Below are 25,088 nucleotides of genomic sequence, written 5' to 3'. Positions count from 1 at the left end.
TCCTGGCCTCTGGGTTCTGAATGCCAATAGCATTTTTCAGTCATTGACATCCAGCCCTTCCCATCACGTGACACAACCACCCCCTATTCGGTGGTGCCATCCACCCTACCCTCATCTTTTGAGAAATACTGATTTCAAATGAGACAGAGCCTTATAACATAATTACAGTACAGAAAGATTTTGTCAATAGAGGTTTATATACTCCTCCTAGCTAAGTATTATCATACTTACTGATACCTAAGTGGACTAAGAGGTTATTGACCTTGTTCACAGTTATACAGTAAGTGACAGAGTTGGATTCTAACCCAAGTCTTACTCCAAAACTCATGCTTTTTCTACTGCAGTTTGCTGCCTCACAATAAGGAGCCCCCAGTAAATATATCTTACATGAATAAATGACTGTGATTGGGGGCAAGTTCTCTACCCTCAATAAACATAAAATCTCCACATGGACATTGTTTTCCTTCAGAGGCTATATATACATATATATATATATGATTTGAGTTTATAGAACTCAAACCTACTGTAATCACAAGAAATGCTCAAACAAGAGGTCTCAAGTAAATGAACTAGATTTTTCTTTTCTTTTTTATTTTTTTTTTTTTTGAGACATGGTCTTGCTCTTTCACTCAGGCTGGAGTGCAGTGGTGTGAATGGCTCACTGAAGCCTTGATCTCCCAGGCTGAAGCAATCCTTCCACCTGAGCCTCCCAAGTAGCTGGGACTACAGACACATGACACTACAACAGCCTAATTTTTTTTTTTTTTTAATTTGTAGATATATGGTTTCACTATGTTGCCCAGGCTGGTCTGAAACTCCTGGGCTCAAGCAGTTCACCCACCTCAGCCTCCCAAAGTGCTGGGATTACAGGGGTGAGGCACCATACCCTGCCCTAGATTGTTCAAATAAAAAAGATATGCCATAGAGGAAGTACATTTCAGCCCAAGAGTTAAGGAAATCTTCCTCGAGGAATTGGAATGTCAAGGATCAGGAGGACAGCAGGAGGCAGAGAAGGCAGAAGGTTAGAGAGTACATTTGGGGTCAGGGAAGAAGGGGGACAATAGACACACAACTTTGGTTTTTGTCTTGTCTTTTTTTTTTTTTTTTTTTTTGCAGGGTCTCACTTTGTCACCCAGGCTGGAGTGCAGTGGTGCTATCTTGGCTCACTGCAACATCCATCTCCTGGGCTCAAGCAGTCCTCCCTCAGCCTCCTGAGTAGCAGGGACTACAGGCACACGTCACCATGCCTGGCTAACTTTTTGCCTGGCAAGAGACAGGATTTTACCATGTTTGCCAGGCTGATCTTGAACTCCTGGCCTCAAGTGATCTACCTGCCTCGGCCCCCAAAGTGCTGGGATTACAGGCATGAGCCACCATACCTGGCCACAACTTTGGTATTCAAGGGACCCTTTGATGTCAATTAGAACCATCTGTTTTTTTGTTTTGTTTTGTTTTGTTTTGTTTTGTTTTGTTTTGTTTTGTTTTGTTTTGAGACGGAGTTTCACTCATGTTACCCAGGCTGGAGTGCAATGGCGCGATCTCGGCTCACCGCAACCTCCGCCTCCTGGGTTCAGGCAATTCTCCTGCCTCAGCCTCCTGAGTAGCTGGGATTACAGGCACGCACCACGATGCCCAGCTAATTTTTTGTATTTTTAGTAGAGACGGGGTTTCACCATGTTGACCAGGATAGTCTCGATCTCTTGACCTTGTGATCCACCCGCCTCGGCCTCCCAAAGTGCTGGGATTACAGGCTTGAGCCACCGCGCCCGGCCTATCTGTTGTTTTTATAATTGGAAAAATGGGGCTCAGGGAAGTCCAGACTGTTGTCACAGTAAGTTTCTTCATTTATTCTGAAAATATTAGTTGAGCCTTACTATGTGCTGGCCTCTGTGATGGGTGTTTGAAATATTATGGTGAGCAAAATGGATACTGTTCTTGCCTTTGTGGTGCTTACAGTCTAGAGGGTAAGTCAGACATTAATCAGTAACCACATATATAATTACTAAGTGTGATGAATGTTCTGGAAGAAAACTGTAAGATGTTGTGGGATCCTATTAAAAAAACATCAGATCAGATCCAGTCTTGGAGTCGTAGAACACTTAAGGAAGTAACACTTGATGCAGTGCTCAGGGTGGAGAGAAAGGGATGATGGGAGAGATTTCAAGCAGGGAACAACATGAACAAAACTCTGAGGCAAATAAAAGAATTAGCACATTCAAGGAACTAGAAGAAAGCCAGTGACATACAGAATAAGGGAGAATAACAGATGACTCTGACCTTTAGGAGACTGAGAGGGTCTTCCACTTAGGAAGCTTTTGCAGTTGTTCAACCATAAGATGATGGAGGCTTTGACAAGAGTGGTGGTGAACATAATAGTGGGTAGAAAAGTTTAAGAAATATTGAAGAGATTGACAGACTTACTAATGTAACAGATATGGATGGAGAGCAAGAGAAAAGTCTGTATTATTAGGAGTGATTTATGGGCTTCTGGCTTGAGCAACAGAAGGGCTGGTATTGTGTGAAGATTGTAAATTTGGAATTCGTTTTTTACTTGTCTTTATTGAGTAAATATCACATTTATAAAATATGAGTATGATAGAAAGTATAACAAGGCAATGAGCCCTCTGGGCCATCCCTCAGTTTAAGAAAAAGAACAGTGTGTTTATATTTGAGGTTTCCTCTGTGCCCTTCACTTTTCCATCCCATTCCTTTTTCCTTTGGAAGTAAATACTATCCAGAGATTGCTGCATTGTCTGCTTTGCTTTATAATTTTGCCAGTTTTATCCCTAAACAATATCTTCTTTAGTTTCCCATGCTTGTTAATGTTATGTAAATGAAGTCATTCTGTAGGTATTTTTCCTTTTTTTTTTAATTCATGTATTTATTCCACAGTCAAAATAAGTCATAATTTAAAGCTATAACATTTTTAAAAGATAAAGGAGAATTTGCAGCAAAGCTGTATTAATAAGAGACACCAGTCTAAAGTGCAACACTAAGCAGGTGTTCTCTGTTCCCATGGTGGAATAAATACACACAATTACACATAAGATTTCACTGAAGACAGGAGACTAGGCAAATAACCCTTTGAAATGAACTGCCCAATGAACAGAGGCAGATTACAAATAATTTTTTTCTTTTTTTTTTTTTTGAGACGGAGTTTCGCTCTTGTTACCCAGGCTGGAGTGCAATGGCGTGATCTTGGCTCACCGCAACCTCCGCCTCCTGGGTTCAGGCAATTCTCCTGCCTCAACCTCCTGAGTAGCTGGGATTACAGGCACGCGCCACCATGCCCAGCTAATGTTTTGTATTTTTAGTAGAGACGGGGTTTCACCATGTTGACCAGGATGGTCTCGATCTCTTGACCTCGTGATCCACCCGCCTCGGCCTCCCGAAGTGCTGGGATTACAGGCTTGAGCCACCGCGCCCGGCCCCCACAAATAATTTCTTTTAACTTCTTACTGCAAAATGGAAAAAATCCCTGAGGTGACTACTAACTCCAACTCCTCATTTTATGCATATGGCCTTGGCTTCTGTATTCTTTCCACAGTCACATCCAAATCCAGAAAGGCTTCTGCATCCTGTGCTCAACAAATGCAACCTCAAGTCCCTGAGGCACAGACTGACATTCATGAGTCTGTGTGCAACTTTCACCCAGAACCTCCAGGGAAATCAGGAGCACAAACACAGAGCACAGCACCGTTTCTTTAAACAATGGCTTTAACTGTGGAATGAGCTCTGACAAGCCATATGCATTTCATAAACCAAAATATTGTCTTCGTATCTTCCTATTTTTCTTGCATTTTTAAAAATGTTAAGCCATCCAAGTTAAAAAAAAAAAATGAACAATGAAAAAGGAAATTCAAAGGGTTTATGCCAAAAAAGCAAACCCGTCCTCTGCAGCCTAACTTGTTTTTTGGGCTGTGCAGCCATGTAGAGGGCAATCAGGCAGTAGATGGTCCCTCCCACAGTCAGGGTCATGGTGGTCCAGTAAAGCATTTGGCCAAGCAGGCCTCGTTTCAGGTAGATGGCACACCATCAGCTTTCTGGAAAAACTTCTGCAGCTCCGGAACTCTGTTTTTCTCAGCATAATCATACACTGTGGAATCGGAGGTCAGTTTAGTTGGTGTGGCAAATATGATAGGAGGTGCTTCTATGGGAACTGCAGGCTTTAATCCCTGTGGGCTATAGGCCTCCAAAGCCCATGCTCCCGCCAACTTCTGCGTGAAGCCGCTAAATTTGTAGTACATGACGCCCGAGACTCCGGCTTCCCGCCTCTATAGGTATTTTTCTAAACTTGCTTTTTATGCTCAACATTGTGTTCCTGAAAAACATTCATATGAAGGCCGGGCGTGGTGGCTCAAGCCTGTAATCCCAGCACTTTGGGAGGCCGAGGCGGGTGGATCACGAGGTCAAGAGATCAAGACCATCCTAGTCAACACGGTGAAACCCCGTCTCTACTAAAAATACAAAAAATTAGCTGGGCATGGTGGCGCGTGCCTGTAATCCCAGCTACTCAGGAGGCTGAGGCAGGAGAATTGCCTGAACCCAGGAAGCGGAGGTTGCGGTGAGCCGAGATCGCGCCATTGCACTCCAGCCTGGGTAACAAGAGCGAAACTCCGTCTCAAAAAAAAAAAAAAACATTCATATGATACCTGGAGCTATAATTTATTTTTTCTCAATTATATAGTAATATAGTAAGGACATATCAAAAATTCAATTTTTTTTTTTTTTTTTTTTTTTTGAGACGGAGTTTCACTGTTGTTACCCAGGCTGAATTTTTTTTTTTTTTTAAGACAGGGTCTCACTGTCACCCAGGCTGGAGTGCAGTGGTGCAATCATGGCTCACTGCAGCCTCAAATTCCTGGGCTTACACGATCCTCCCATCTCAGCCTTCCACATATCTGGGACTATAGGCTCATACCACCACAACTGGCTAATTTAAAAAAAAATTTTTTTTTAAGAGACGAGGTCTCGTTATGTTGCCCAGGCTGGTCTTGGATTCCAGGGCACAAGTGATTCTCCTACCTCAGCCCCCACAAAGTGCTGGGATTACAGGCATGAGCCACTGTGCCTGACTGTGTGAAGATTTTTAATTATCAAATAGATTTATTTAATGGCAATTCTAAATTTATGTATTTCTTCCTAAGTTGTGTTACTTTATATTTTTCTACATAATTGTTCATTTGCTATAAATTTAATGTTTTAGCATTATATTTCTTATATTCTTTTTTTTAGTTTCTGGCTTATCTTCAGTCCTAGTAGTATTTATGCATTTTCTATTTTTTTCTAGTTTATTCTTACCAGATGTGTGTCAGTTTGGGAACAAAATTTGACTTTAATTCTTTTCACTTTGTTTTAATTTAACCCACAGTATTCACAATTACACATTTTTTACTCTGCTAGATAGTAGTTCCTCAACTGTAGCCATTATCTTTCCACTTCCCAATTTATGTTTTTCCTAACCTGTATTGTACTTAACATAATATTTTCATGGAATTCACCTTGCTTTTTTTTTTTTCTTAAATAAGTTGTTTTATTGTTGTTTGTTTGTTTGTTTGTTTTGAGACAGTCTCGCTCTATCACCCAACCTAGAGTGCAGTGGTACAATCTCGGTTCACTGCAACCTCCACCTCCCAGGTTAAAGCGATTCTCCTGCCTCAGCCTCCCAAGTAGCTGGGACTACAGGTTCGTGCCACCATGCCCAGCTAATTTTTGTATTTTTAGTAGAGACAGGGTTTCACCATATTGATCAGGCTGGTCTTGAACTCCTAACCTCGTGATCTGCCCACCTTGGCCTCCCAAAGTGCTGGGATTACAGGTGTGAGCCACCACGCCCAGCCCTTTTTTTTGTTTTGTTTTTGAGACAGGTTTCGTTCTTATTGCCTAGCCTGGAATGCAGTGGCATGATCTCAGCTCACCACAACCTCCGCTTCCCCAGTTCAAGCGATTGTCTTCTCAGCCTCCTGAGTAGCTGGGACTATAGGCTTGCGCCACCATGCCTCGATAATTTAAAAAAAAAAAATGTTTAAGATGGGGTTTCACCATGATGGCCAAGCTGGTCTTGAACTTCTGACCTCAGGTGATCCACCCACCTCGGCCTCCCAAAGTGCTAGGATTACAGGCGTGAGCCACCGCGCCCAGCCAATTTTTTTTATTTTTAGTAGAGATGGGGTTTCACCATATTGGTCAGGCTGATCTGTGATCCACCCAGCTCAGACTGCTAAAGCGCATGGATTACAGGCATGAGCCACCACGCCGGGCCTTTTTTGTTTTTTTTTAAATACAGAGTTTCACTTTTGTTACCCAGGCTGGAGTCCAGTGGCACTATCTTGGCTTACCATAACCTCCACCTCCTAAGATCAAGTGATTCTCCTACCTCAGCCTCCTGAGCAGCTGGGACTACAGGCATGTGCCACCATGCCCAGCTAATTTTGATTTTTAGTAGAGGCGGGGTTTCTCCATGTTGGTCAGGCTGGTCTCAAACTGCTGACCTCTAGTGATCTGCCTGCCTCGGCCTCCCAAAATGCTGGGATTACAGGCATGAGCCACCACACTCGGCTGTTCTTTTTTTGTTAACCTGGGCTGGTTTTGATCTCCTGGCTTTAAGCAAGCCTCCTGCTTCGGCCTCTCACAGTGCTGGGATTACAGGCATAAGCCACCGGTCTCAGCGCAATAATTAACATTTATAATGAAGGAAAAAAGGCATATTGGGAGAACTGAAAGGATAGCTTAGTGGCTAGAGCTTAGAGAGGAAGTGGAAACACTGATAGATGAGGCTGGGAAGGTATGCAGGGGCCAGCTGTATAGAGTATATAGTGAACATGAAATGCTGTAAATAATCATTACTGAATATTTAACAAGAATAGCTGAGCATTTACCCTGAGCTCAGTTTTCAAGTGCCTTACAGATAGGGACTCATCAAGGTCTCACAACTACCCTTTGATTAGACATTCTTTTCCTGTTTTACAGACGATAGTAATGAGCACCTGAGATCTAAGGCTAAATGATTTGTTAAGATCATACAGCTGGAATAAATGACAGAGGCAGGATTCAGACTCGTGTCTGTCTGAATCAAGTGACCACACACCCAGAATTGACGCAGTCCGTATTCTAGGACTGTAACTGTGAGGCCCAGACTTGGTAGGGAGTAGGTGAAGAGGGTGGTTATTAGGAAAGGGGCAGGTTTGGTGTCAGGGAATGTTGCTTGGTAGCTGTTCCAGTAGTCCACATGAGGTATAGAGGGCCTGAAGTAAATCAGCGAGCCTGCAGAAGGTTGCATATCGATATGTTGCACAAGAGGCATAAATGGAACTTGGCCACTGATTCTTTTTCTCTCCCTAACTTTGCCTATCACAGTGACCTGTGTAAGATGTGGTGTTTTGGTTTTAACTGGAAAGGGCCATGTATATACCTCTTAAATTCAGATTGATGTGTAGAAGAAAAACTGCGGGCTTTGAATCCAAAAGACCTGGATTCAAATCTTTAATCTGTTACTAATAGCTATGTGCCGTTGGGCTAGTCCCTAAGCTTCAGTTTCCTTGTAAATGGATGTGATAAAGAGTGTTCGTAAGGACTGGACATAATAGGAAGTGCCTGCACCGTTCCCTATGTCTGTCCTTATGCTCTTACCACACTGCCTTGATCATTGTCACTTTAGAGTAAATCTTGAAATCAGGTAATATTATTTCTCCAACTCTTGTATCAACAGTTATTCTTTTCCACGATTGCTGCTGCAATCTTGTTATAGCTGCTGCTGCTGCTCTTGCTATACCATGCCATTACAGTTATTGCTATTGCTATTATTAACATTATTAATAAGAAACCCATAAAGATGGATCAACATAACCAAAACTGTTTTGTTTTGTTTTCCTATAAAACTCACTCTCTCTTCTGTGTTATCTGCCTTGCGTAGTTACCATTCACCCAGGTGGCTGAGCCACAGACCTGGGAGTTGTGTTCAGCCGTTCTTTCCTCCTTACCCCGTCTCTATCCTTGCAGGACTTGTCTGTTACCTCTTTTCATGTGCTGCCCTTTATGCAGAATCCTTGTTGCTCTCCCACCCCCTTTCAGCTAGACTTGCCCATTCACAAGGCCTGATCTGATTCTCCAGTTAATCCCTCCTGCCTCTGATATCTCATAGCACCTTGTGTGTCCCTCTGTTGAAGCACAATTATATTGTTTTGTAATTAGTTGTGTGTCTGTCTCCACCATCAGCCTCCATGCTGGAATTATGTCTGATTGTATCCTCAGAAAACAGCAGATAGAGTTGAGGCTTGATAAAAGTTTATTGAATTGTGGGGAACCTAGTCTTCAGACCTCCCCTCCTCTATCTCTGTTGTCTACCTATGAGAATTCAGGATGGCAAATACTTCTTCCCCAAACCCTACTCCCTGATTGCTGCATCTTATTCTCAGGAGAGATTGGCCAAGTTACAACTGAACATGAAAGTTTATGGCTTGAGATGAAGCAACAGAAGTGTAAGATGAGGGAATTTGAGGTGGCAGAGTATATGTGAAGAGGTACAAGTCTTCACAATGAGATTTTGTTGCCATCCAGCCTTTTCTGGGTAATAATGGGCATCCTCAGTAGGGATGTAAGAACTCGTATATTCAAAGCTTCCTGGATCCTCTGCTTCGACATTGAGCAGTGATTTGGCTAAGCTCTCTGTCCCCACCCAAATCTCATCTCAAATTGTAATCCCCACGTGTCAATGGAGGGACCTGGTGGGAGATGATCAGATCACGGAGGCAGATTTCTCCCTTGCTGTTCTCGTGATAGTGAGTGAGTTCTCATGAGAGCTGACGGTTTTACAGTATGGCACTTCCCCCGTCACTCGCTGTGTCCTGCCACTGTGTAAGACGTACCTTGCTTCCCCTTCTCCTTCTGCCATGCTTGTAAGTTTCCCGATGCCTCCCAGCCATGTGGAACTGTGAGTCAATAAACCTCTTTCCTTTATAAATTATCCAGTCTCAAGTATTCTTTATAGCAGTGTGAGAATGACTAATACAAGCAGCAGTTGAAGATTATTAGTAGTAAAAGGAACCAAGTTAGTCCCAACCTGCCACTACCACCACTACCATCATTGTGAAAGAGATAGACTGAAATAAAATGGGCAGCTGTTGGTCTGAGGCCAAGGTGTGAGAGGTACCTCAGCTCTGCTGTGGTACCTGTGCTGTGAGCCAGGTGAATCTCGTTATTTCCGAAGTTCTCTCTTCAGCCTTAAAGCAGCTGCATCAGCACTGTTACTGCTTTATCCAGCCCCTCAGCTTTCAGGAGCACTGTTCCATGGGTCAGTGCAGGGCAGGCTAGGAGCTTCATTCGTTCTGCTGCCTCTACCAGGTAGGTAATGCCTTTGTTCCAGACTGTAAGTTGTTTAAATTGGGAAGAGTGTTTGCTGCTTGCTGCACTAGGTCTGAGCTAGATGCCTGAGTTTTGCTAGGTTCTAATCTTGGATTTTCTGTGTCCCATTTTCAAAAAAGATCTCTTATCTGCATGTTCTTCTAGGATACAGTTGAGGACAGAATTGCAGGAAAATGTGATGGCCCAAAGAAAGCAGGAAAGAAGGAATAGAGGGCTTATAGTATAAAGTGATCTCTGCTTTCACCTGCAGGTCACTGCTGAAACTCAAGAGAAAGAAGACATTATTACACATTTGCAAGAGAAGGTTGCATCCTTGGAGAAAAGACTAGAACAGAACTTATCAGGAGAAGAGCACATTCAAGAACTCCTGAAAGAGGTAACTTCTGTTCTCTTTGTTCTGGCTGCTGTTGGAAAGGCAGGGTTGATTCTGGTGATTTCACAAATCCTAGAATTTCAGAGCTGTAGGGCCAGCAAACAGCATGGTAACAAGAGAACTGTCTCCAACTTTGGCTTGTCCTGCTTACATCAGGAACAGCCTCATGTCCCCTGTGGATGGCATGCTTTTCTCAGGGAAAGAGAGAGCTGTATTCAGAGATACATACAAACAGATAGCATCTCATCACCAGTACACCACAGCTAGTGATTTCCATCACTTGGGCTGCCATGTCTTTCTGCACTGCCCTCTTCCCACCATTTTGTACTCTGCACTGGTCAAGGAAAATAGCTATACCTGCTTCTTGGTATGAGCAAGAATTACCTTGGGCAGAATTCTCTCCTTCCCAAGGGAAGCCGTTGTGCAGACTGGCCTTTTGCCCAGTGTCACAAGTGAACTTTCTCATCAGGCAGAGCTAATTGTCTGCACACATTCTGCTCTTCCTTCTCTTTCTGTTCCAATGATTGGCCACGCTGTGACAAAGGTGACAGCCAAGGCCCCAGGGCTCCTCCTAGATTAGACCCTCCCTCTCTGTCTTTAGTCAGTTTCAACTAAATATCTCCATCTCCACTGCCACTGGTTGGACTTCAGGGTTTCCAGCAAGTCTAGCCTAGTCTATGTTAGAAGTCTCCAGACTGGCCTACCCAGCATCAGTCTCTCCTTCTTCACCCTCTGACACAGTCTTACATGCTCACTGCCAAACTGATCCTCCTAATCAGCATTGCCGACCGTATCCCTGTCTTAAACATCTTCTACGGTTCCCTTCAATGGATTACAGTAAGTGTAATGTGTGTTCTAGGGAGTAAATTGATTTCTAGAATCAGACTGCACATGCTTGTATTTTGCCTCTTCTACTTACTAGCTGTGACTTAGAGCAGCAGTCCCCAACCCTTTTGGCACCAGGGACCGGTTTTGTGGAAGACAGTTTTTCCACAGATGGGGTTGGGTGGGGGCGGATGAAGAGGTGGTTTCAGAATGAAACTGTTCCTCCTCTGATCATCATCATCCTTAGATTCTCATAAGGAGCTCACAACCTGGATCCGTCACATGCGCAGTTCACAATAGGGTTCACGCTTCTGTGACAATCTAACGCTACCTCTGATCTGACAGGTGGAGTCAGGCGGTAATGCTTATTCACCGCTCACCTCCTGCTGTTCGGCCTGGTTCCTAACAGACCACAGACCTGTACCTGTCTGTGGCCCGAGGGTTAGGAACCCCTCACTTACAGCAAGTAATTTAATCTCTTCGTGTTTGTTTCTTCCCCAATAAAATTGGTTTTATTATAATACTAAACTCAGAATTATTGTTAGGGTTAAATAAGTTACAATATGCAAAGTGCTTAGAATGATGACTGGAACTTAGTAGGGTCTCAGTATATGTCAGCTATTAACATGATCATAATTCTTATTGTGCCATCATCATTATTACAAAATTTAATGTTCATAGAAATTACTTGGGAAGCTTGTTTAAAGTATATACCTCTAGGCCGGTTGTGGTGGCTCATGCCTGTAATCCCAGCACTTTGGGAGGCTGAGGTGGGCAGATCACTTGAGGTCGGGAATTCGAGACCAGCCTGGCCAACATGGCAAAACCCCGCCTCTATTAAAAATGCAAAAATTAGCTGGGCATGGTGACAGGTGCAGTAATTCCAGCTACTCAGGAGGCTAAGGCAGGAGAATTGCTTGAACCCAGGAGGCAGAGGTTGCAGTGAGCCAAGATCGCACCACTGCATTCCAACCTGGGCAACGAGTGAAATTCTGTCTCAAAAATAATAAATAAATAAACAAGTAAAGTATGTATCTCTGGCCCTACCCTCAGAAATTCTGATTTCCTTGGGCTTGGAGTAAGGCCTCAAATCTATTCAACTAGCTGAGATTAACAAATATCTCAGTAGCAACTGTCTCAGCCAAATCTAATGCCAGGGTTTAGAACTTCTACATTTTTTCTTTGTTTTTAAAAACAGTCTCGCTCTATTACCCAAGCTAGAGTGCAGTGGTGCGGTCTCAGCTCACTGCAACCTCAGCTTCCTGGGTTCAAGCAATTCTTCTGCCTCAGCCCCCCAAGTAGCTGAGATTTACTACCACCGGACTTGGTGGTCAGTACCTGTAATCTAATTTTTTTTGTATATTTAGTAGAGACGGGGTTTCACCATGTTAGCCAGGCTGGTCTCGAACTTCTGACTTCAAGTAATCTGCCTGCCTTGGCCTCCCAAAGTGCTGTTATTACAGGTGTGAGCCACCGCACCTGGGCTAGAACTTCTATAGAATCAAGTTCTAACTCAATTTTCGCAGCATTCAAAGCCTCTCATGATCTGGTCCTTTTGCCTATCTTTCTAGTCTTGTTGGTTGACCTAAACCCATCATCATTTTGGCTTCTGAGGAGTTGTAGTTCCTTCAGTGTAGTAGGTTGTTCACATTGCTGTTGGTCATCCCCATGCCTGTGAGGCTCCCCCAGCCCTAGCCACCTTTTGAGTTCAGAAGCCGCTCACCTCTATGGCAGAGGGTATCTCCTACCCTGTGCTTCCTCTTTGTGGACACTAACTGTGCTCTATTATGTAATTTTTTAATTAGTATTTTGTTCCAGCTTCAAGGTCAAAGGACTATTTAAAATTTATCTGTGTGTACTTTATGACATGTGAATTATATCTCCATTAGCTGAGTTTTTAAAAACGTATTAGTGTCTCTTGTGCCTAGCACAAATCATAGTATGTTGTAGATAATCTGTAAATAATTATTCATTTGAGGAATGACAGTCTTCATTTACTTTTCTTTCAACTTACAGAAAACACTTGCTGAGCAGAATTTGGAGGATACCAGACAGCAGCTCTTGGCAGCCAGAAGCAGCCAGGCCAAGGCCATTAATGCCCTGGAGACTCGGGTACTGATCTTACTCCTGGTATTTCTTACATTTGGGTGGTAACCTGGCTGAATGGCAACATGGTGTGACTGAGAATCTTCTTGGTCAGAGCTTTTTCATTGGAAGGGATTATTTTAGGATCTTACTTATACAGGGATGAGTTAGTCATTTTCTTCATTCTTGACACATTACCATGATTGAGTTCTATGTTTATTTCTAACCTTTTATTCCTGTTGGCCTCCCTCTCATAGGAAACCACTCTGGTGTGGTCATATAGATGCATTTATTGTTGGGTTGCCTTAAAATATGTAGCACTGTTTTGTTTGCATGTGTTTTTAATATTTGTAAATGATACAGCTATGGATGTGTCTCGTCTGTTACTTTCAGCTGCCTCAACTCTGTACCCACTTCTTTGTTTGTAGTTATCTACATGGTAGACTTCCAGATTGCTTCCTCCTTCCTGCCACCTCAGATCACGCATAAAACCTAAAGCGACTAAGTATTATAGAACAAGATTGTTCCAGCAAACCTGCACCTGGCTCTCCTTCTCCAGCAGGCATGAGGGTTCCTATATATGCCTCTCTTTTCCAGCATTGACACTTCCAAGCCTTTAAAATTTTTGCCAGTTTAGTGAGTGTGGAGTGGTATTTCATTACTTTAATTTGCATTGGTATGGTTATTAATGAGTTTGGCCTTATCTTCATGTGCCTGTTAATTCTTTGGGGTCTCCTTTTGGAATTGCCCAATTCATATCCTTCCCTTGTTTTCTTTGGGGGTTACAGTCCTTTCTTATTTCGTTTGTAGGATTTCATTGTATATTCTTCTTCCTAATGCTTTGTCAGTTTTAATCCTGAATCAGTCTGTTAACTGTCCATGTATCCTTTGTTGAATAGAAATTTGTAAATTTGATGTAATCAGATTCATCACTTTTTTCCTGTGGAGTTTGAAGTGCCATTTAAGAAATCTATTCCTGCTCCTAAGTCACAGAAATCTGTTTTTTGCCTATTAAGTTTATAATTTTATCCTTCACATAATAGATCTCTAATTCATGTAAAAACTATCTTTCTGTATGGTCTTAGGTAGGGATCTAAATATGCGGAAATTCTCATATTTCTCAAAATCATTTACTAAACAATCTGTCCTTTCTGAATTGATTTTTTCTTGCTAACTTTATCAAATATTGTTTCCGTCTGCACATGGGTTTCTCTCTGCATTCTCTATCCATTGATCTGATTGTCTGCTCTTGTGTAAATACTACAATGTTTTTAGTACTGTAGTATATCTCAACTGTCAATAAGACAAATTCTCTTTTTTTATTTTCCTTTATTTTATTTTTTTGTTTTGTTTTGCTTTTTACACCAACCTGCTTCCATACTAAAATTCTCATTTTTTTTGAAGGCTGACTTTAACTACTTGTGGGCCTTTAAAGTTTTTTAAGTTTTTGAGTTTCTAAAAAAATTCAACTTGAATTTTTATTGGGATTGCATTAAATGTACATGCTAATTGGGAAGAATTGTCCATTTTATAAGATTATATTAATCATTCCTTCCAAGAATGTAAATGTTCAGATTATTTTCTGTGTGTTTTATTAAAATTTTACATTTTTCTCAATAGATGTCTTATTTTCTTGGCTAAGTTGTTAATTCCTAGAAACTTTAGAGTTTGTGTTGATACTGTGATAGTATCTTTCTTTTTTCTTAATTGTACTTTAGGTTCTGGGGTACATGTGCATATCTTGCAGGGCTTTTGCATAGGTACATACATGGCAAATCTTTTTGTTTTTGAGATGGACTCCTGCTCTGTCGCCCAGGTTGGAGTGCAGTGGCTCTGTCTCGACTCATTGCAGCCTCTGCCTCCTGGGTTCCTGTGATTCTCCTGCCTCAGCCTCCCAAGTAGCTGGGATTACAGGCATATGCCGCCACACTCAGCTAATTTTTATATATTTAGTAGAGATGGGATATCACCATGTTGGTGAGGCTAGTCTGGAACTCCTAGCCTCAGGTGATCCACCTGCCTCAGCTTCCCAAAGTGCTAGGATTACAGGTATGAGTTACCACACCTGGCCCTTATTTATTTTTAATTTTTATTTTTTGGAGACATAGTCTCCCTCTGTCCACCAGGCTGAAGTGCAGTGGTCCAATCTCGGCTCACTGCAACCTCCGCCTCCCAGGTTCAAGCAATTCTCCTGTCTCAGCCTCCTGAGTAGCTGGGATTACAGGCATGTGCCACCACGCCCAGCTAATTTTTGTATTTTAGTAGAGACGGGGTTTCACCATGTTGGCCAGGCTGGTCTCAAACTCCTGACCTCAGGTGATCTGCTCATCTCAGCCTCCCAAAGTGCTGGGACTACAGGTGTGAGTCACCATGCCCTACACTTATTTTCAATTATATTTTTAATTTGTTATTTCTGGTTATTCTAGAGAAATGCACCCTTTTTTTTAGTTGATCTTGAATATCACACCCCTGCTGAACTTTTTACTCTACTATTGTGTGATTTTTTTCCCCCAGGTAGATAATCATTGTCCATGAAAAATGACAACATTATCTTATTTCTTCTAATCTTCCCACCTCTTACTCCATTTTCTGTTCATATAGCATTGAAGGGCCTCCAGACTAAGTGAAACAATAATAGGGTAGTAGGAATCTTTGTTTTGTTCCCAGTCTTAAAGGAAATGTGCCTGAAGTTTTGTTACTTGGTATAAAATTTGCAGGGTTTTGGTATGTATATATGTATGTATGTGTTTATTTATTTGAGACAGAGTGTTACTCTGTCATCCAGACTGGAGTGTAGTGGCATGATCTTGGCTCACTGCAACCTCCGCCTCCCAAGTTCAAGCGATTCTCCCACCTCACCCTCTGAAGTAGCTGGGTTTACAGGTGCCTGCCTCCACGATTGCCTAATTTCTATGTTTTTAGTAGAGACGGGGTTTTACTGTGTTGGCCAGGTGGGTCTTAAACTCCTGACCTCAAGTGATCCACCCACCTCAGCCGTCCAAACTACTGGGATTAGAGGCTTAAGCCACGGTGCCATTTATTTAATATATATTTTCCCACCCACCTCATTATCTTAGAGGTTTTTAGCATTTAATCTTTACTGTTTTTTGTTTTGGTTTGGTTTTGGTTTTGGTGGTTTGTTTTTTTTTTAATAGGATCTTACTCTGTCACCCAGGCCGGAGTGCAGTGGTGCGATCATGGCTCACTGTAGCCTTGACCTCCTGTGCTCAAGCAATTCTCCCACCTCAGCCTCCCAAGTAGCTGGAACTACAGGCATGTGCCACCATGCCTGGCTAATTTTTATATTTTTTTGTAGAGATGGGGTTTGGCCATGTTGCCCAGGCTAGTCTTGAACTCTTGAGCTCAAGGTATCTGCCCATCTTGGCCTTCCAAAGGGCTGGAATTATAGTCTTGAGCCACCACACCCGGACTGCTTTTGTTTTTCTTTTTTGAGATGGAGTCTTGCTCTGTCACCCAGGCTGGAGTGGAGTGACATGATCTCAGGTCACTACAACCTTTGCCTCCCGGGTTCAAGCGATTTTCCTGCCTCAGCCTCCCGAGTAGTTAGGACTACAGGTGCACACCACCACGTTCGGCTAATTTTTGTAGTTTTACTAGAGACGGGGTTTCCCCACGTTGGCCAGGCTGGTCTTGAACTCCTGACCTCAGATGATCCGCCTGCCTTGGCCTCTCACAGTGCTGGGATTACAGGCGTGAGCCACTGCACCTGGCCTGTTTTCTTTTGTTTTTGTTTTTTTTTTTTTAATCAGAAATTTTTAGAAGTCTGTCATGTGCTCTACTTGCACTAATTGAAAAAATCATGGCCAGCCATGGTGGCTCACATCTGTAATTCCAGCACTTCATGAGGTAAGGTGGGAGGATTGCTTGAGCTCAGGTGTTCCATACCAGCCTGGGCAACACAATAAGACCCTGTCTCTAGGAAAAATAGAAAAATTAACTGGGCTGGTGGCATGTACCTATGGTCCCAACTACTAAGGAGGAGGAAGTGGAAGGATCACTTAAGCCTAGGCAGTCAAGGCTGTGGTGAGCCATGGTCATGCCACTGTATTCAAGCCTGGACTACAGAGTGAGACCTTGTTTCAAAAATACATACATATTAATTATTTTTCCTTTCATCTATTAGTGTGAATTACATTAATATATTTTCTGATGTTGAACCATTGTTTCATTGCATTTCTGGGATAACTACCTCTTGATGTATTATTTTTGTAATAAATGTTTGAATTTGGCTAGTTAATATTTTGAGTTTTTGCGTCTATATTTAAAATTGAATGGGCTTGAAATTACCCGGTTGTAGAATCATGCTACACTAGCCTTGTTAAAACAGCTGGGTAGCTTTTGTATTTTCTGAAACAATTTATATTAAGATACAATTTATTTAAAATTAATACATATATAAACTTGGCAACTTTTACGTATAAAACCATTTGGACCTGGGTTTTTGAAGGGAGGGACAACTTTGATTATAATTTCAATCTTCATTGCTTATTAGACTAACCTTTTTCTTTTTGCGCCAATTTGACATCTTTTCTTTTTTCTAGACTTAACCATTTCATCTTGATTTTCCAATTTATTATTATGTAATAATCTTAAGATGTATTATCATAGAATAGTATATTTGCCTATATACATATAATAGTGTTTTCTTTTTTAATCTCTCTGTGTTCCCTTTTTCTGTATTTTGTTAATTTGCATATTCTTTTTTTCTTGATCAGTCTTGCCAGAGCTGTTTCAGGATAGTGGAAAGTGTGATCCTTGGGCTAAATGTTGCTGGAAGACATGCCTACTCATTTACATATTGTTTATAACTGTTTTCTTGCTACCATGGCCTAGTGACAAAAACCATGGTATTTATTGGCTTTTTACATAAAAAGTTTGCCAACACCTGAACTATTTTATTAATCGTTTTAAAGAACTGCCTTTGGTTTCATCTGCTCAAATTTTTATTTTCTTTTTAAATTTCTGTCTTTTATTACTATTTTTCTTCCTTTTTTTTTTTGTCTTTGAGACAGTCTCACTTTGTTACCCAGACTGGAGTGCAGTGGCGTGATCTCTGCTCATTGCAACCTCTGCATCCTGGGTTCAAGCGATTCTCCTGCCTCAGCCTCCTGAGTAGCTGGGACTATAGACACATGCCAGCATGTCTGGATAATTTTTTTTTTTTTTAAGTAGAGAAGGGGTTTCACCATATTGACCAGGCTGGTCTTGAACTCCTGACTTCATGGTTCACCTGCCTTGGCTTCCCAGAGTGCTGGGATTACAGGCATCAGCCACCGCGCCCAGCCACTCCATTATTTTTGTAGTTTCTTTTTTTTGGGGGGGTGGGGACAGAGTCTTGCTCTGATGCCCAATCTGGAGTGAAGTGTCCCAATCTCAGCTTACTATAACCTCGGCCTCCTGGGCTCAAGTGATTCTCCTGCCTCAGCCTCCCGAAGAGCTGGGATTACAGGTGTGCCCCACCACGACTGGCTCATTTTATTGTATTTTTAGTAGAGACAGGGTTTCACCGTGTTGACCAGGCTGCTCTCAGACTCCTGACCTCAAGTGATCTGCCCACCTCAGCCTCCCAAAGTGCTAAGATTACAGGTGTGAGCCATCACGCCAGCCAATTTTTTTAATTTCTTGAAGTGAATGTTTATCTCTTATTTTTTTTTTTTTTTTTTTTGAGACGGAGTTTCGCTCTTGTTACCCAGGCTGGAGTGCAATGGCGCGATCTCGGCTCACTGCAACCTCCGCCTCCTGGGTTCAGGCAATTCTCCTGCCTCAGCCTCCCGAGTAGCTGGGATTACAGGCACGCGCCACCATGCCCAGCTAATTTTTTGTATTTTTAGTAGAGACGGGGTTTCACCATGTTGACCAGGATGGTCTCGATCTCTTGACCTCGTGATCTACCCGCCTCGGCCTCCCAAAGTGCTGGGATTACAGGCTTGAGCGGTGCACCGCGCCTGGCCGTTTATCTCATTTTTTAAATCTTTCTTATTTCCTGATAAATACATTTTAAAGTATATTTTTCTAAAAAGACTGTTTTGTTTTACTGTGATTTCAGTTCTATTTCTGAGTATCCTTTATGATCAATTCAGTGTACATTGTTTTACAAATATCACCACTATCCATCTCCAAAACTTTTTCATCTTCCCAAACAGAAACTTATTAAACAGTAACTCCCCAGTTCCTCCTACCCCTAGTCTGGGAACCACCATTCTATTTTCTGTCTCTTTGAGTTTGAATACTCTAGATACCTCATATCGGTGGAATCATACAATGTTTGTCCTTTTATGTCTGGCTTATTTAACTTAGTATGTCTTCAGTGTTCGTCTATGTTGAAGCATGTGCCAGAATTTTATTCCTTTTTAAATCTGAATAATATTCCATTATATGTATAGACCACATTTTGTTTCTCCATTCATTCATTGATGAACCTTTGAGTTCCACTTGTCTTTTTTTAAATTATTATTATTATTTGGTCTTTTTTTCCCCTTTTTATAGAGAACTGAGTCTCCCTATGTTGAAGTCTTCAATTCTTAGGCTCAAGCTATGCATTTGTTTCTCTAAGTGCTGGGCTTGCAGACATGAGCTACCACTCCTGTAAGCCCGCCCAATACTTAGGGAGGCAAAGTATAGCTTTCTTTTTTTTTTTTTTTTTTTTTTTTGAGACAGAGTCTTGCTCTATCACCCAGGCTGGAGTGCAGTGGTACCATCTTGGCTCACTGCAGCCCCCACCCCGCAGGTTCAAGCAGTTTTTGTACTTAACCCTTCCAAGTAGCTGGGACTACACATGTGCACCACCACGCCTTGTATTTTTAGTGGAGGCAGGGTTTTGCCATGTTGGCCCAGCTGATCTTGAACTCCTGGCCTCAAGTGATCCACCTGCCTTGGCCCTCCAGAGTGCTAGATTTACAGGCATGAGCCACTGCACTCAGCCCACACCCAGCTTTTGATGGACATTTGAGTTGTTTCTGTCTTTTGGCTGTTGTAAATAATGCTACCATGAAGTTCCTGTACAAGGTTTTTGTGTGGACTTAATGTTTTCATTTCTCTTAAGTATATACCTAGGAATAAAATAAAATTGCAGGGTCATATGGTAACTTTTTTTTTAATCTCTTGAGGATCTGAATCTGTCTTGAGCTTGGCTTCTAAATTAAGACTCAGATATTTTCTGATCTCAGGAGTGTAAAACTATGTCTTGGTCTTAGCACTACCACCAGTAAAATTTGCAGTCATGAGCTAGTAATGATCCTGTTCTTCCCTGTGGACTAGTAGCCCTTTTGTTATGGGATCATTTCAGTTAAATCTAACATGTGAATGTATGTGAGGAGCCTGGGCCTTAAAAACATTCTCTCCTTGTGTGTCTGCCTCTCCTTCACCAACCTGCATGCAGCCTTCCTTGTGCTTATGTTTAATAATAAAGCTCCCCAAGGCCAGACCTTATTCAGCAATAAGAAGGCTTTATAAGAGAAATTCACAGATACAGCTTGAATCCGGTAAAATTGTCATCTTGGAGAGCCAAGTGCAACTCAGTAGTAGACAGTGAGTCCCTGAGGGCAAGTCTGCATCTGTCCCACTCACTGCATTGGCGTTGTGCCCTGGTGCAGTTCGTGGTATGGAGTCAGCCTTGTTCAGTATTTGTAGAATGAGTAAGTCCTGAATTTATATTGTGAGCAGTAATCCCACTTGAGGGACTCAGTCCTAAGGAAATCATTCAAACCATGTGAAAAAATAGTTGGGATGTTAATTGCTGCATTATTTTAGATGGAAAAACAGCCTAAGTAGCCAGCACAGTAGGCAAATGGGTCAGTAAATTACAAAACACTCTTAAGGAAATAATGATCTGAGTCCAAAGATTACATGCAGACAGAAGGATGTTTAGGAGTAGGGAAAAGATAAAACTTTACATTGTCTTATTAAAACTATGTAAAGTTATAAACAAAAGTCATTAAAAGAGACTGTAAGAAAATACATTAGAATGCTAGTGTTTTATAATGGTAGACTTACGGGGTATCTTTTTTCTCAGGTTACATTTTTATATAATGTGCCTGTTTTATTATTTAAATTGCTTTGCATTTTAAAGCCATTTGTTACCACTATTCAGCTTCTTGTGAACAGAAAGAATGCTTCTGCTTCCCTCTCAGGTAAGAGAACTGGAGCGGACCTTGCAGGCCTCTGAGGAGCAGCTCCAGCAGAGCAGGGCCGTTGTGACTGCTCAGGAAGCTCAGATACAGGAACTCGTAAGTGGTATTGGAGCTGCTGCATTCAGGCCCTTAATGCTCTCTCTCCAGGCCTTTGCAGATGCCCCAAACTCCTTCCCAACTTCGGCAAGGGTACCTGGGCCTGCCCATAGATACAGTTCCTATGTTGGATATGAACAGGCCGGCAGCAGGGGGTGGAGGGAGTCAGGACCTACTGGTGGGCCTGAGTTACCTGGGTGGTAGACCAGCTGCTCCTTTCCACCTGACATCCCACCTTCAGGTCCAGCCCAGTCCTGGGGCTGTCAGAGGTGGCAGCTCCACTAGAAGTCAAACCTCAACTTGCAATCAGGGTCAGGGAGAACAAGCCCAGACTCTGGGGAGAGGATGGCCAGGGCTTGGTGTCAAGTTGGAAGGTGGGGAAATCAAACCAGCCAGTGTGTATTTCATATTCGCCATGTCCCAGGCACTGGGCTCAGTGCTGTGCACGTGTTTTCGTTTAGTGCTTGCAGGAGACCTGAAAAGTATGCGCTGTCATCCTCATCCTGTAGACGAGGCCAGCTCAGAAGGATTGGCTCAGTAGCCCACAGGCTTGCAGCCAGTAGATGGCAAAACCCACATGTTTCTCGTGTCAAAGCCCTGTTCTTCATTACTATATTATACTGCCTCCCCAGGGAAAGCCACAGCCACCAAGGCAACACTGAGTAGTGTGAAGGAGGCCTGTGTCTAAGGGCTGGCTGGTGCCCAGAGCTGTCCCCACACAACTTGAGGATGGAGTGAAGACATCAAGACTCCATCTCCAACAAGCAGAGTCTGCAGCAGGGAGCTCAGCAACACTAGGGAGGAGGGGGTCAGGAGAGAGTTGTTTCTGTTGGATACCCATCTTTTCACCAAGGTCCAGACTGAGGTCCCCCACTGGAAACCAGTGTTACCATGACTGACCATCCTCCGGTCTCCCCACAGGCTGCCGCCAGCCAGGAGAGCAGCCGTGTGCAGCAGCAGGCCCTTGTTCTGGAGCAGCAGTTCGCGGAGCGCACCCAGGCCCTAGAAGCCCAGATTGTGGCCCTGGAGAGAGCACGGGCAGCTGACCAGACCACCGCAGAGCAAGGGATGGTGAGTGAAGAGCTGAGAGAGGTTGGCCCCAGGAGCACCAGGGTCCTGCACAGCAAAGTCAGTGTGCTCGACAGCGCAGCACTCTCTCTGCATGAGGGTACCACTTTAGAGGGCAGTGCTTTTTTTTTTTTTTCTTTCAGACAGTGTCCCACTCTGTCACCTAGGCTGGAGTGCAGTGGCATGATCACAGCTGACTGCAACTCCAACCTCTCAGACTCAAGTGATCCTCCTACCTCAGCCTCCAGAGTAGCTGGGACTACAGGCATGCACCACCACAGCCCACTAATTTTTTATTTTTTGGAAAGACAAGGTCTCACTATGTTGCCCAGGCTGGTCTCAAATGCCTAGGCTCAAGGGATCTGCCACCTCAGCCTCCCAAAGTGCTGGGATTACAGTTGTGAGGCACTGCACTGAGAGCAGTTCTTATCTTTCCAGAGACAACCTGCTCATGAGACTAGATGTAAAAAGACCGCTTTTTACAGAACTCAAAACAGTTTTCTTTTTCCTTAGGCCCCCCAGGGACTTCCTGCTTTCTTACCAGTCCCCTCTCCTTCTTCCTATTAGATTTTAAAATGTATGTTGTTCCTCTCTATACCTTCTTCTTCCTGGTCCATGCTCCCTGTGCCCGAGGGAAATATGGTAGTGAAGACTTTTCTTTTTATGTATGTTCTTCTAAATTGGCAGAGACAACTGGAGCAAGAAAATGCAGCCCTTAAAGAAAGCAGGAGTGAATGTGAACGTGCTTTACAACATCACCAGTTTGAACTAAAGAAGCTGAAGGTATTTATCTAACTGAATCAGTGTTTCACAAAAGCGTTCATGTTTTTACATGTGATTTGGAGTGCCCCACTTCTCATACTTACAGTATGGGAGGAATAGAATTAGCATATGTTCAATAGTTCTGTTAGGCATCTGCCAGAAATTGCCACTTCATTAAGTTCTCTCAGGGATCCAGGACAGTAAGAAGAATTACGCTTATTTGGCAGTTAATGTCATTGAGGTTCCAAGGATAGACCATTTGTGCAAGTTGCATAGTTGGTTAGAGGTGGTGCTAGTCTGACTTCACCCTACCACCTAGGAGGTGGACCAGTGGATCCTTTCCACCTGACACAAAGGCCAGCCCTTCCTCTGGCATCAACAGCTGCTTGAAAGTCATGCTGTCAAAACACTGCTCTGGCTGATACTGCCAGGGAGACCATTAAGCAAGACTTTAAAAGATGTTAAAAGGCACGGTGGCTTACACCTGTAATTCCAGCACTTCGGGAGGCCGAGGCAGGTGGGTCACAAGGTCAGGAGTTCGAGACTAGTCTGGCCAATATAGTGAAACCCCATCTCTATTAAAAATACAAAAAATACAAAAAACAAAAAAAAGAAAAAACAAAAAAACAAACAAAAAAAAAAAATAAAAATAAAATAAAATAAAAATACAAAAAATTAGCCGGGTGTGGTGGTGTGTGCCTGTAATCCCAGCTACTCGGGAGGCTGAGGCAGGAGAATCATGTGAACCCAGGAGTTGGAGGTTGCAGTGAGCCGAGATTGCGTCATTGCACTCCAATCTGGACAACAGTGCAAGACTCCATCTCAAAAAAAAAAAAAAAAGATGATAAGGACCTTTGTTTTGTTTATTTATATCAGGAACCATGTACAGAAATGAAGAAACAATCTGCTGGATTGTTATACTTTCTCTTCTGCAGATTTGGAGCTTTAATCAGATGATGCCTGTTTTATTCCCTAAACATAAAGAGGAGGAAAGATTCTGTCAATTACTTATATGCCCCCAGACTCCCCTGGCCCCTTTCAAAGCACCTTGGATGCTGGGACATTGTAGTACTTGCCCGGCTTGGTCATGACTCAAAGATTTTATGGATCCTTTGGCAGCGATCTCTGAGAGCATCCGTAGCTGAATGCCTGCACCTAGTAAGCTTCCAGTAATCAGATCTGATGAGTGATGCAGATATTAATGCAATAGCATTGCATTGTGAGAAGCATAGACTTTGGAGTCAGATTTTTTTTATGCATTCCTTCAACAAACATTTAAGTATCTGTAAGTGCCAGGCATCATTGTAGGTGCTGGGATGTATTAAATAGCAATGAGCCAGGTGCGGTGGCTCACACCTGTAATCCTAGTACTTTGAGGGGCCAAGGTGGGTGGATCACCTGAGGTCAGGAGTTCGAGACCAGCCTAGCCAACATGGTAAAAGCTAGTCTCTACTAAAAATACAACAGTTAGCTGGGTGCGGTGATGCATTCCTGTAGTCCCAGCTACCTGGGAGGCTAAGGCAGGAGAATTGCTTGAACGCAGGAGGCAGAGGCTGCAGTGAGCTGAGATTGTGCCACTGTAATCCAGCCTGGTGACAGAGCAACACTTTGTCTCAAAAAAAAAAAAAGAAAGAAAAAAAAAAAAAAGAAAGAAAAAAAAAAAAAGAAAGAAAATAGAGCAGGACAAGGACAGCCCATGGGGAGGTGTGGGAGGAGAGGGCTCTTTTCTTTCTTTTTTTTTTTTTTTTTTTTTTATTTCTACATTGGCTCAGAAACAAAGAGAGGGTTCTTTTCTATGTGGAGTTAGGGAAGGCTTTGATGCTGGCAGAAGGGCCTGCCATGTGGATATTTGAGGAGGAATATTCCAGACAGAAGAAATAGCAAATATAAAGGCTCTGAGGCAAGACAAAGTCTGGTCTGTTCAAAGAATAGCACAGAGGCCAGTGTGGCTATAGCTAGTGGCCGGAGGAGAGCATGGCTGGTGGTGAGGAGGGACATAGGCATTTGAAAGAATCATGGGAAGCCAGCCCTGGCAGGTCTTTTTTTTGTTTGTTTTTTTGAGACAAGGTCTTGCTCTGTTGCCCAGGCTGGAATGCAGTGGTGTGATCACAACTGGCTGCAGCCTCAACCTCTCAGGCTCAAGCAATCCCTCCCACCTCAGCCTCCTGAATAGCTGGGACTACAGGTGTGCACCACCACACCCTACTAATGTATTAATTTTTCTTTTGTAGAGACAGGGTCTTGCTATGTTAACCAGGCTGGTTTTGAACTCCTGGGCTCAAGAGATCCACTTCCCTTGGCCTCCCAAACTGCTAGGATTACAGGGGTGAGCCACCGCTCCTAGGCAGCCATGGCAGGTCTTAAGCAAG

The 25,088-nt window shown here is 42.9% G+C and overlaps 1 protein-coding gene and 1 pseudogene across 6 annotated transcripts in view; one reads left to right on the top strand and one right to left on the bottom strand.

Annotated features, from left to right (window-relative positions):
* GOLGA1 (golgin A1) overlaps positions 1–25,088 on the top strand; it is a 66,070-nt gene that overhangs the window by 23,279 nt on the left and 17,703 nt on the right. For all 5 annotated transcript variants that reach the window (XM_032251579.1, XM_032251580.1, XM_032251576.1 and 2 more), the window contains 5 exons: positions 9,611–9,736; positions 12,575–12,670; positions 20,794–20,889; positions 21,811–21,960; positions 22,645–22,740. In XM_032251579.1, coding sequence (XP_032107470.1) covers positions 9,611–9,736; positions 12,575–12,670; positions 20,794–20,889; positions 21,811–21,960; positions 22,645–22,740 — 564 coding nt within the window. The remainder of the gene's footprint in view (positions 1–9,610; positions 9,737–12,574; positions 12,671–20,793; positions 20,890–21,810; positions 21,961–22,644; positions 22,741–25,088) is intronic.
* LOC116532431 lies at positions 3,443–4,284 on the bottom strand (annotated as a pseudogene). The gene has a single exon (XR_004260863.1). The product of XR_004260863.1 is annotated as a cytochrome c oxidase subunit 7A-related protein, mitochondrial pseudogene (transcript).

The sequence above is a fragment of the Sapajus apella genome, unplaced genomic scaffold, assembly GCF_009761245.1.
Source record: "Sapajus apella isolate SASKATOON/1434 unplaced genomic scaffold, GSC_monkey_1.0 scaffold76, whole genome shotgun sequence".
Classification (NCBI taxonomy): Eukaryota; Metazoa; Chordata; class Mammalia; order Primates; family Cebidae; genus Sapajus; species Sapajus apella.
The sequence above is the reverse complement of the archived record's forward strand: the minus strand, read 5'-3'. Positions and strand labels throughout refer to the sequence as shown.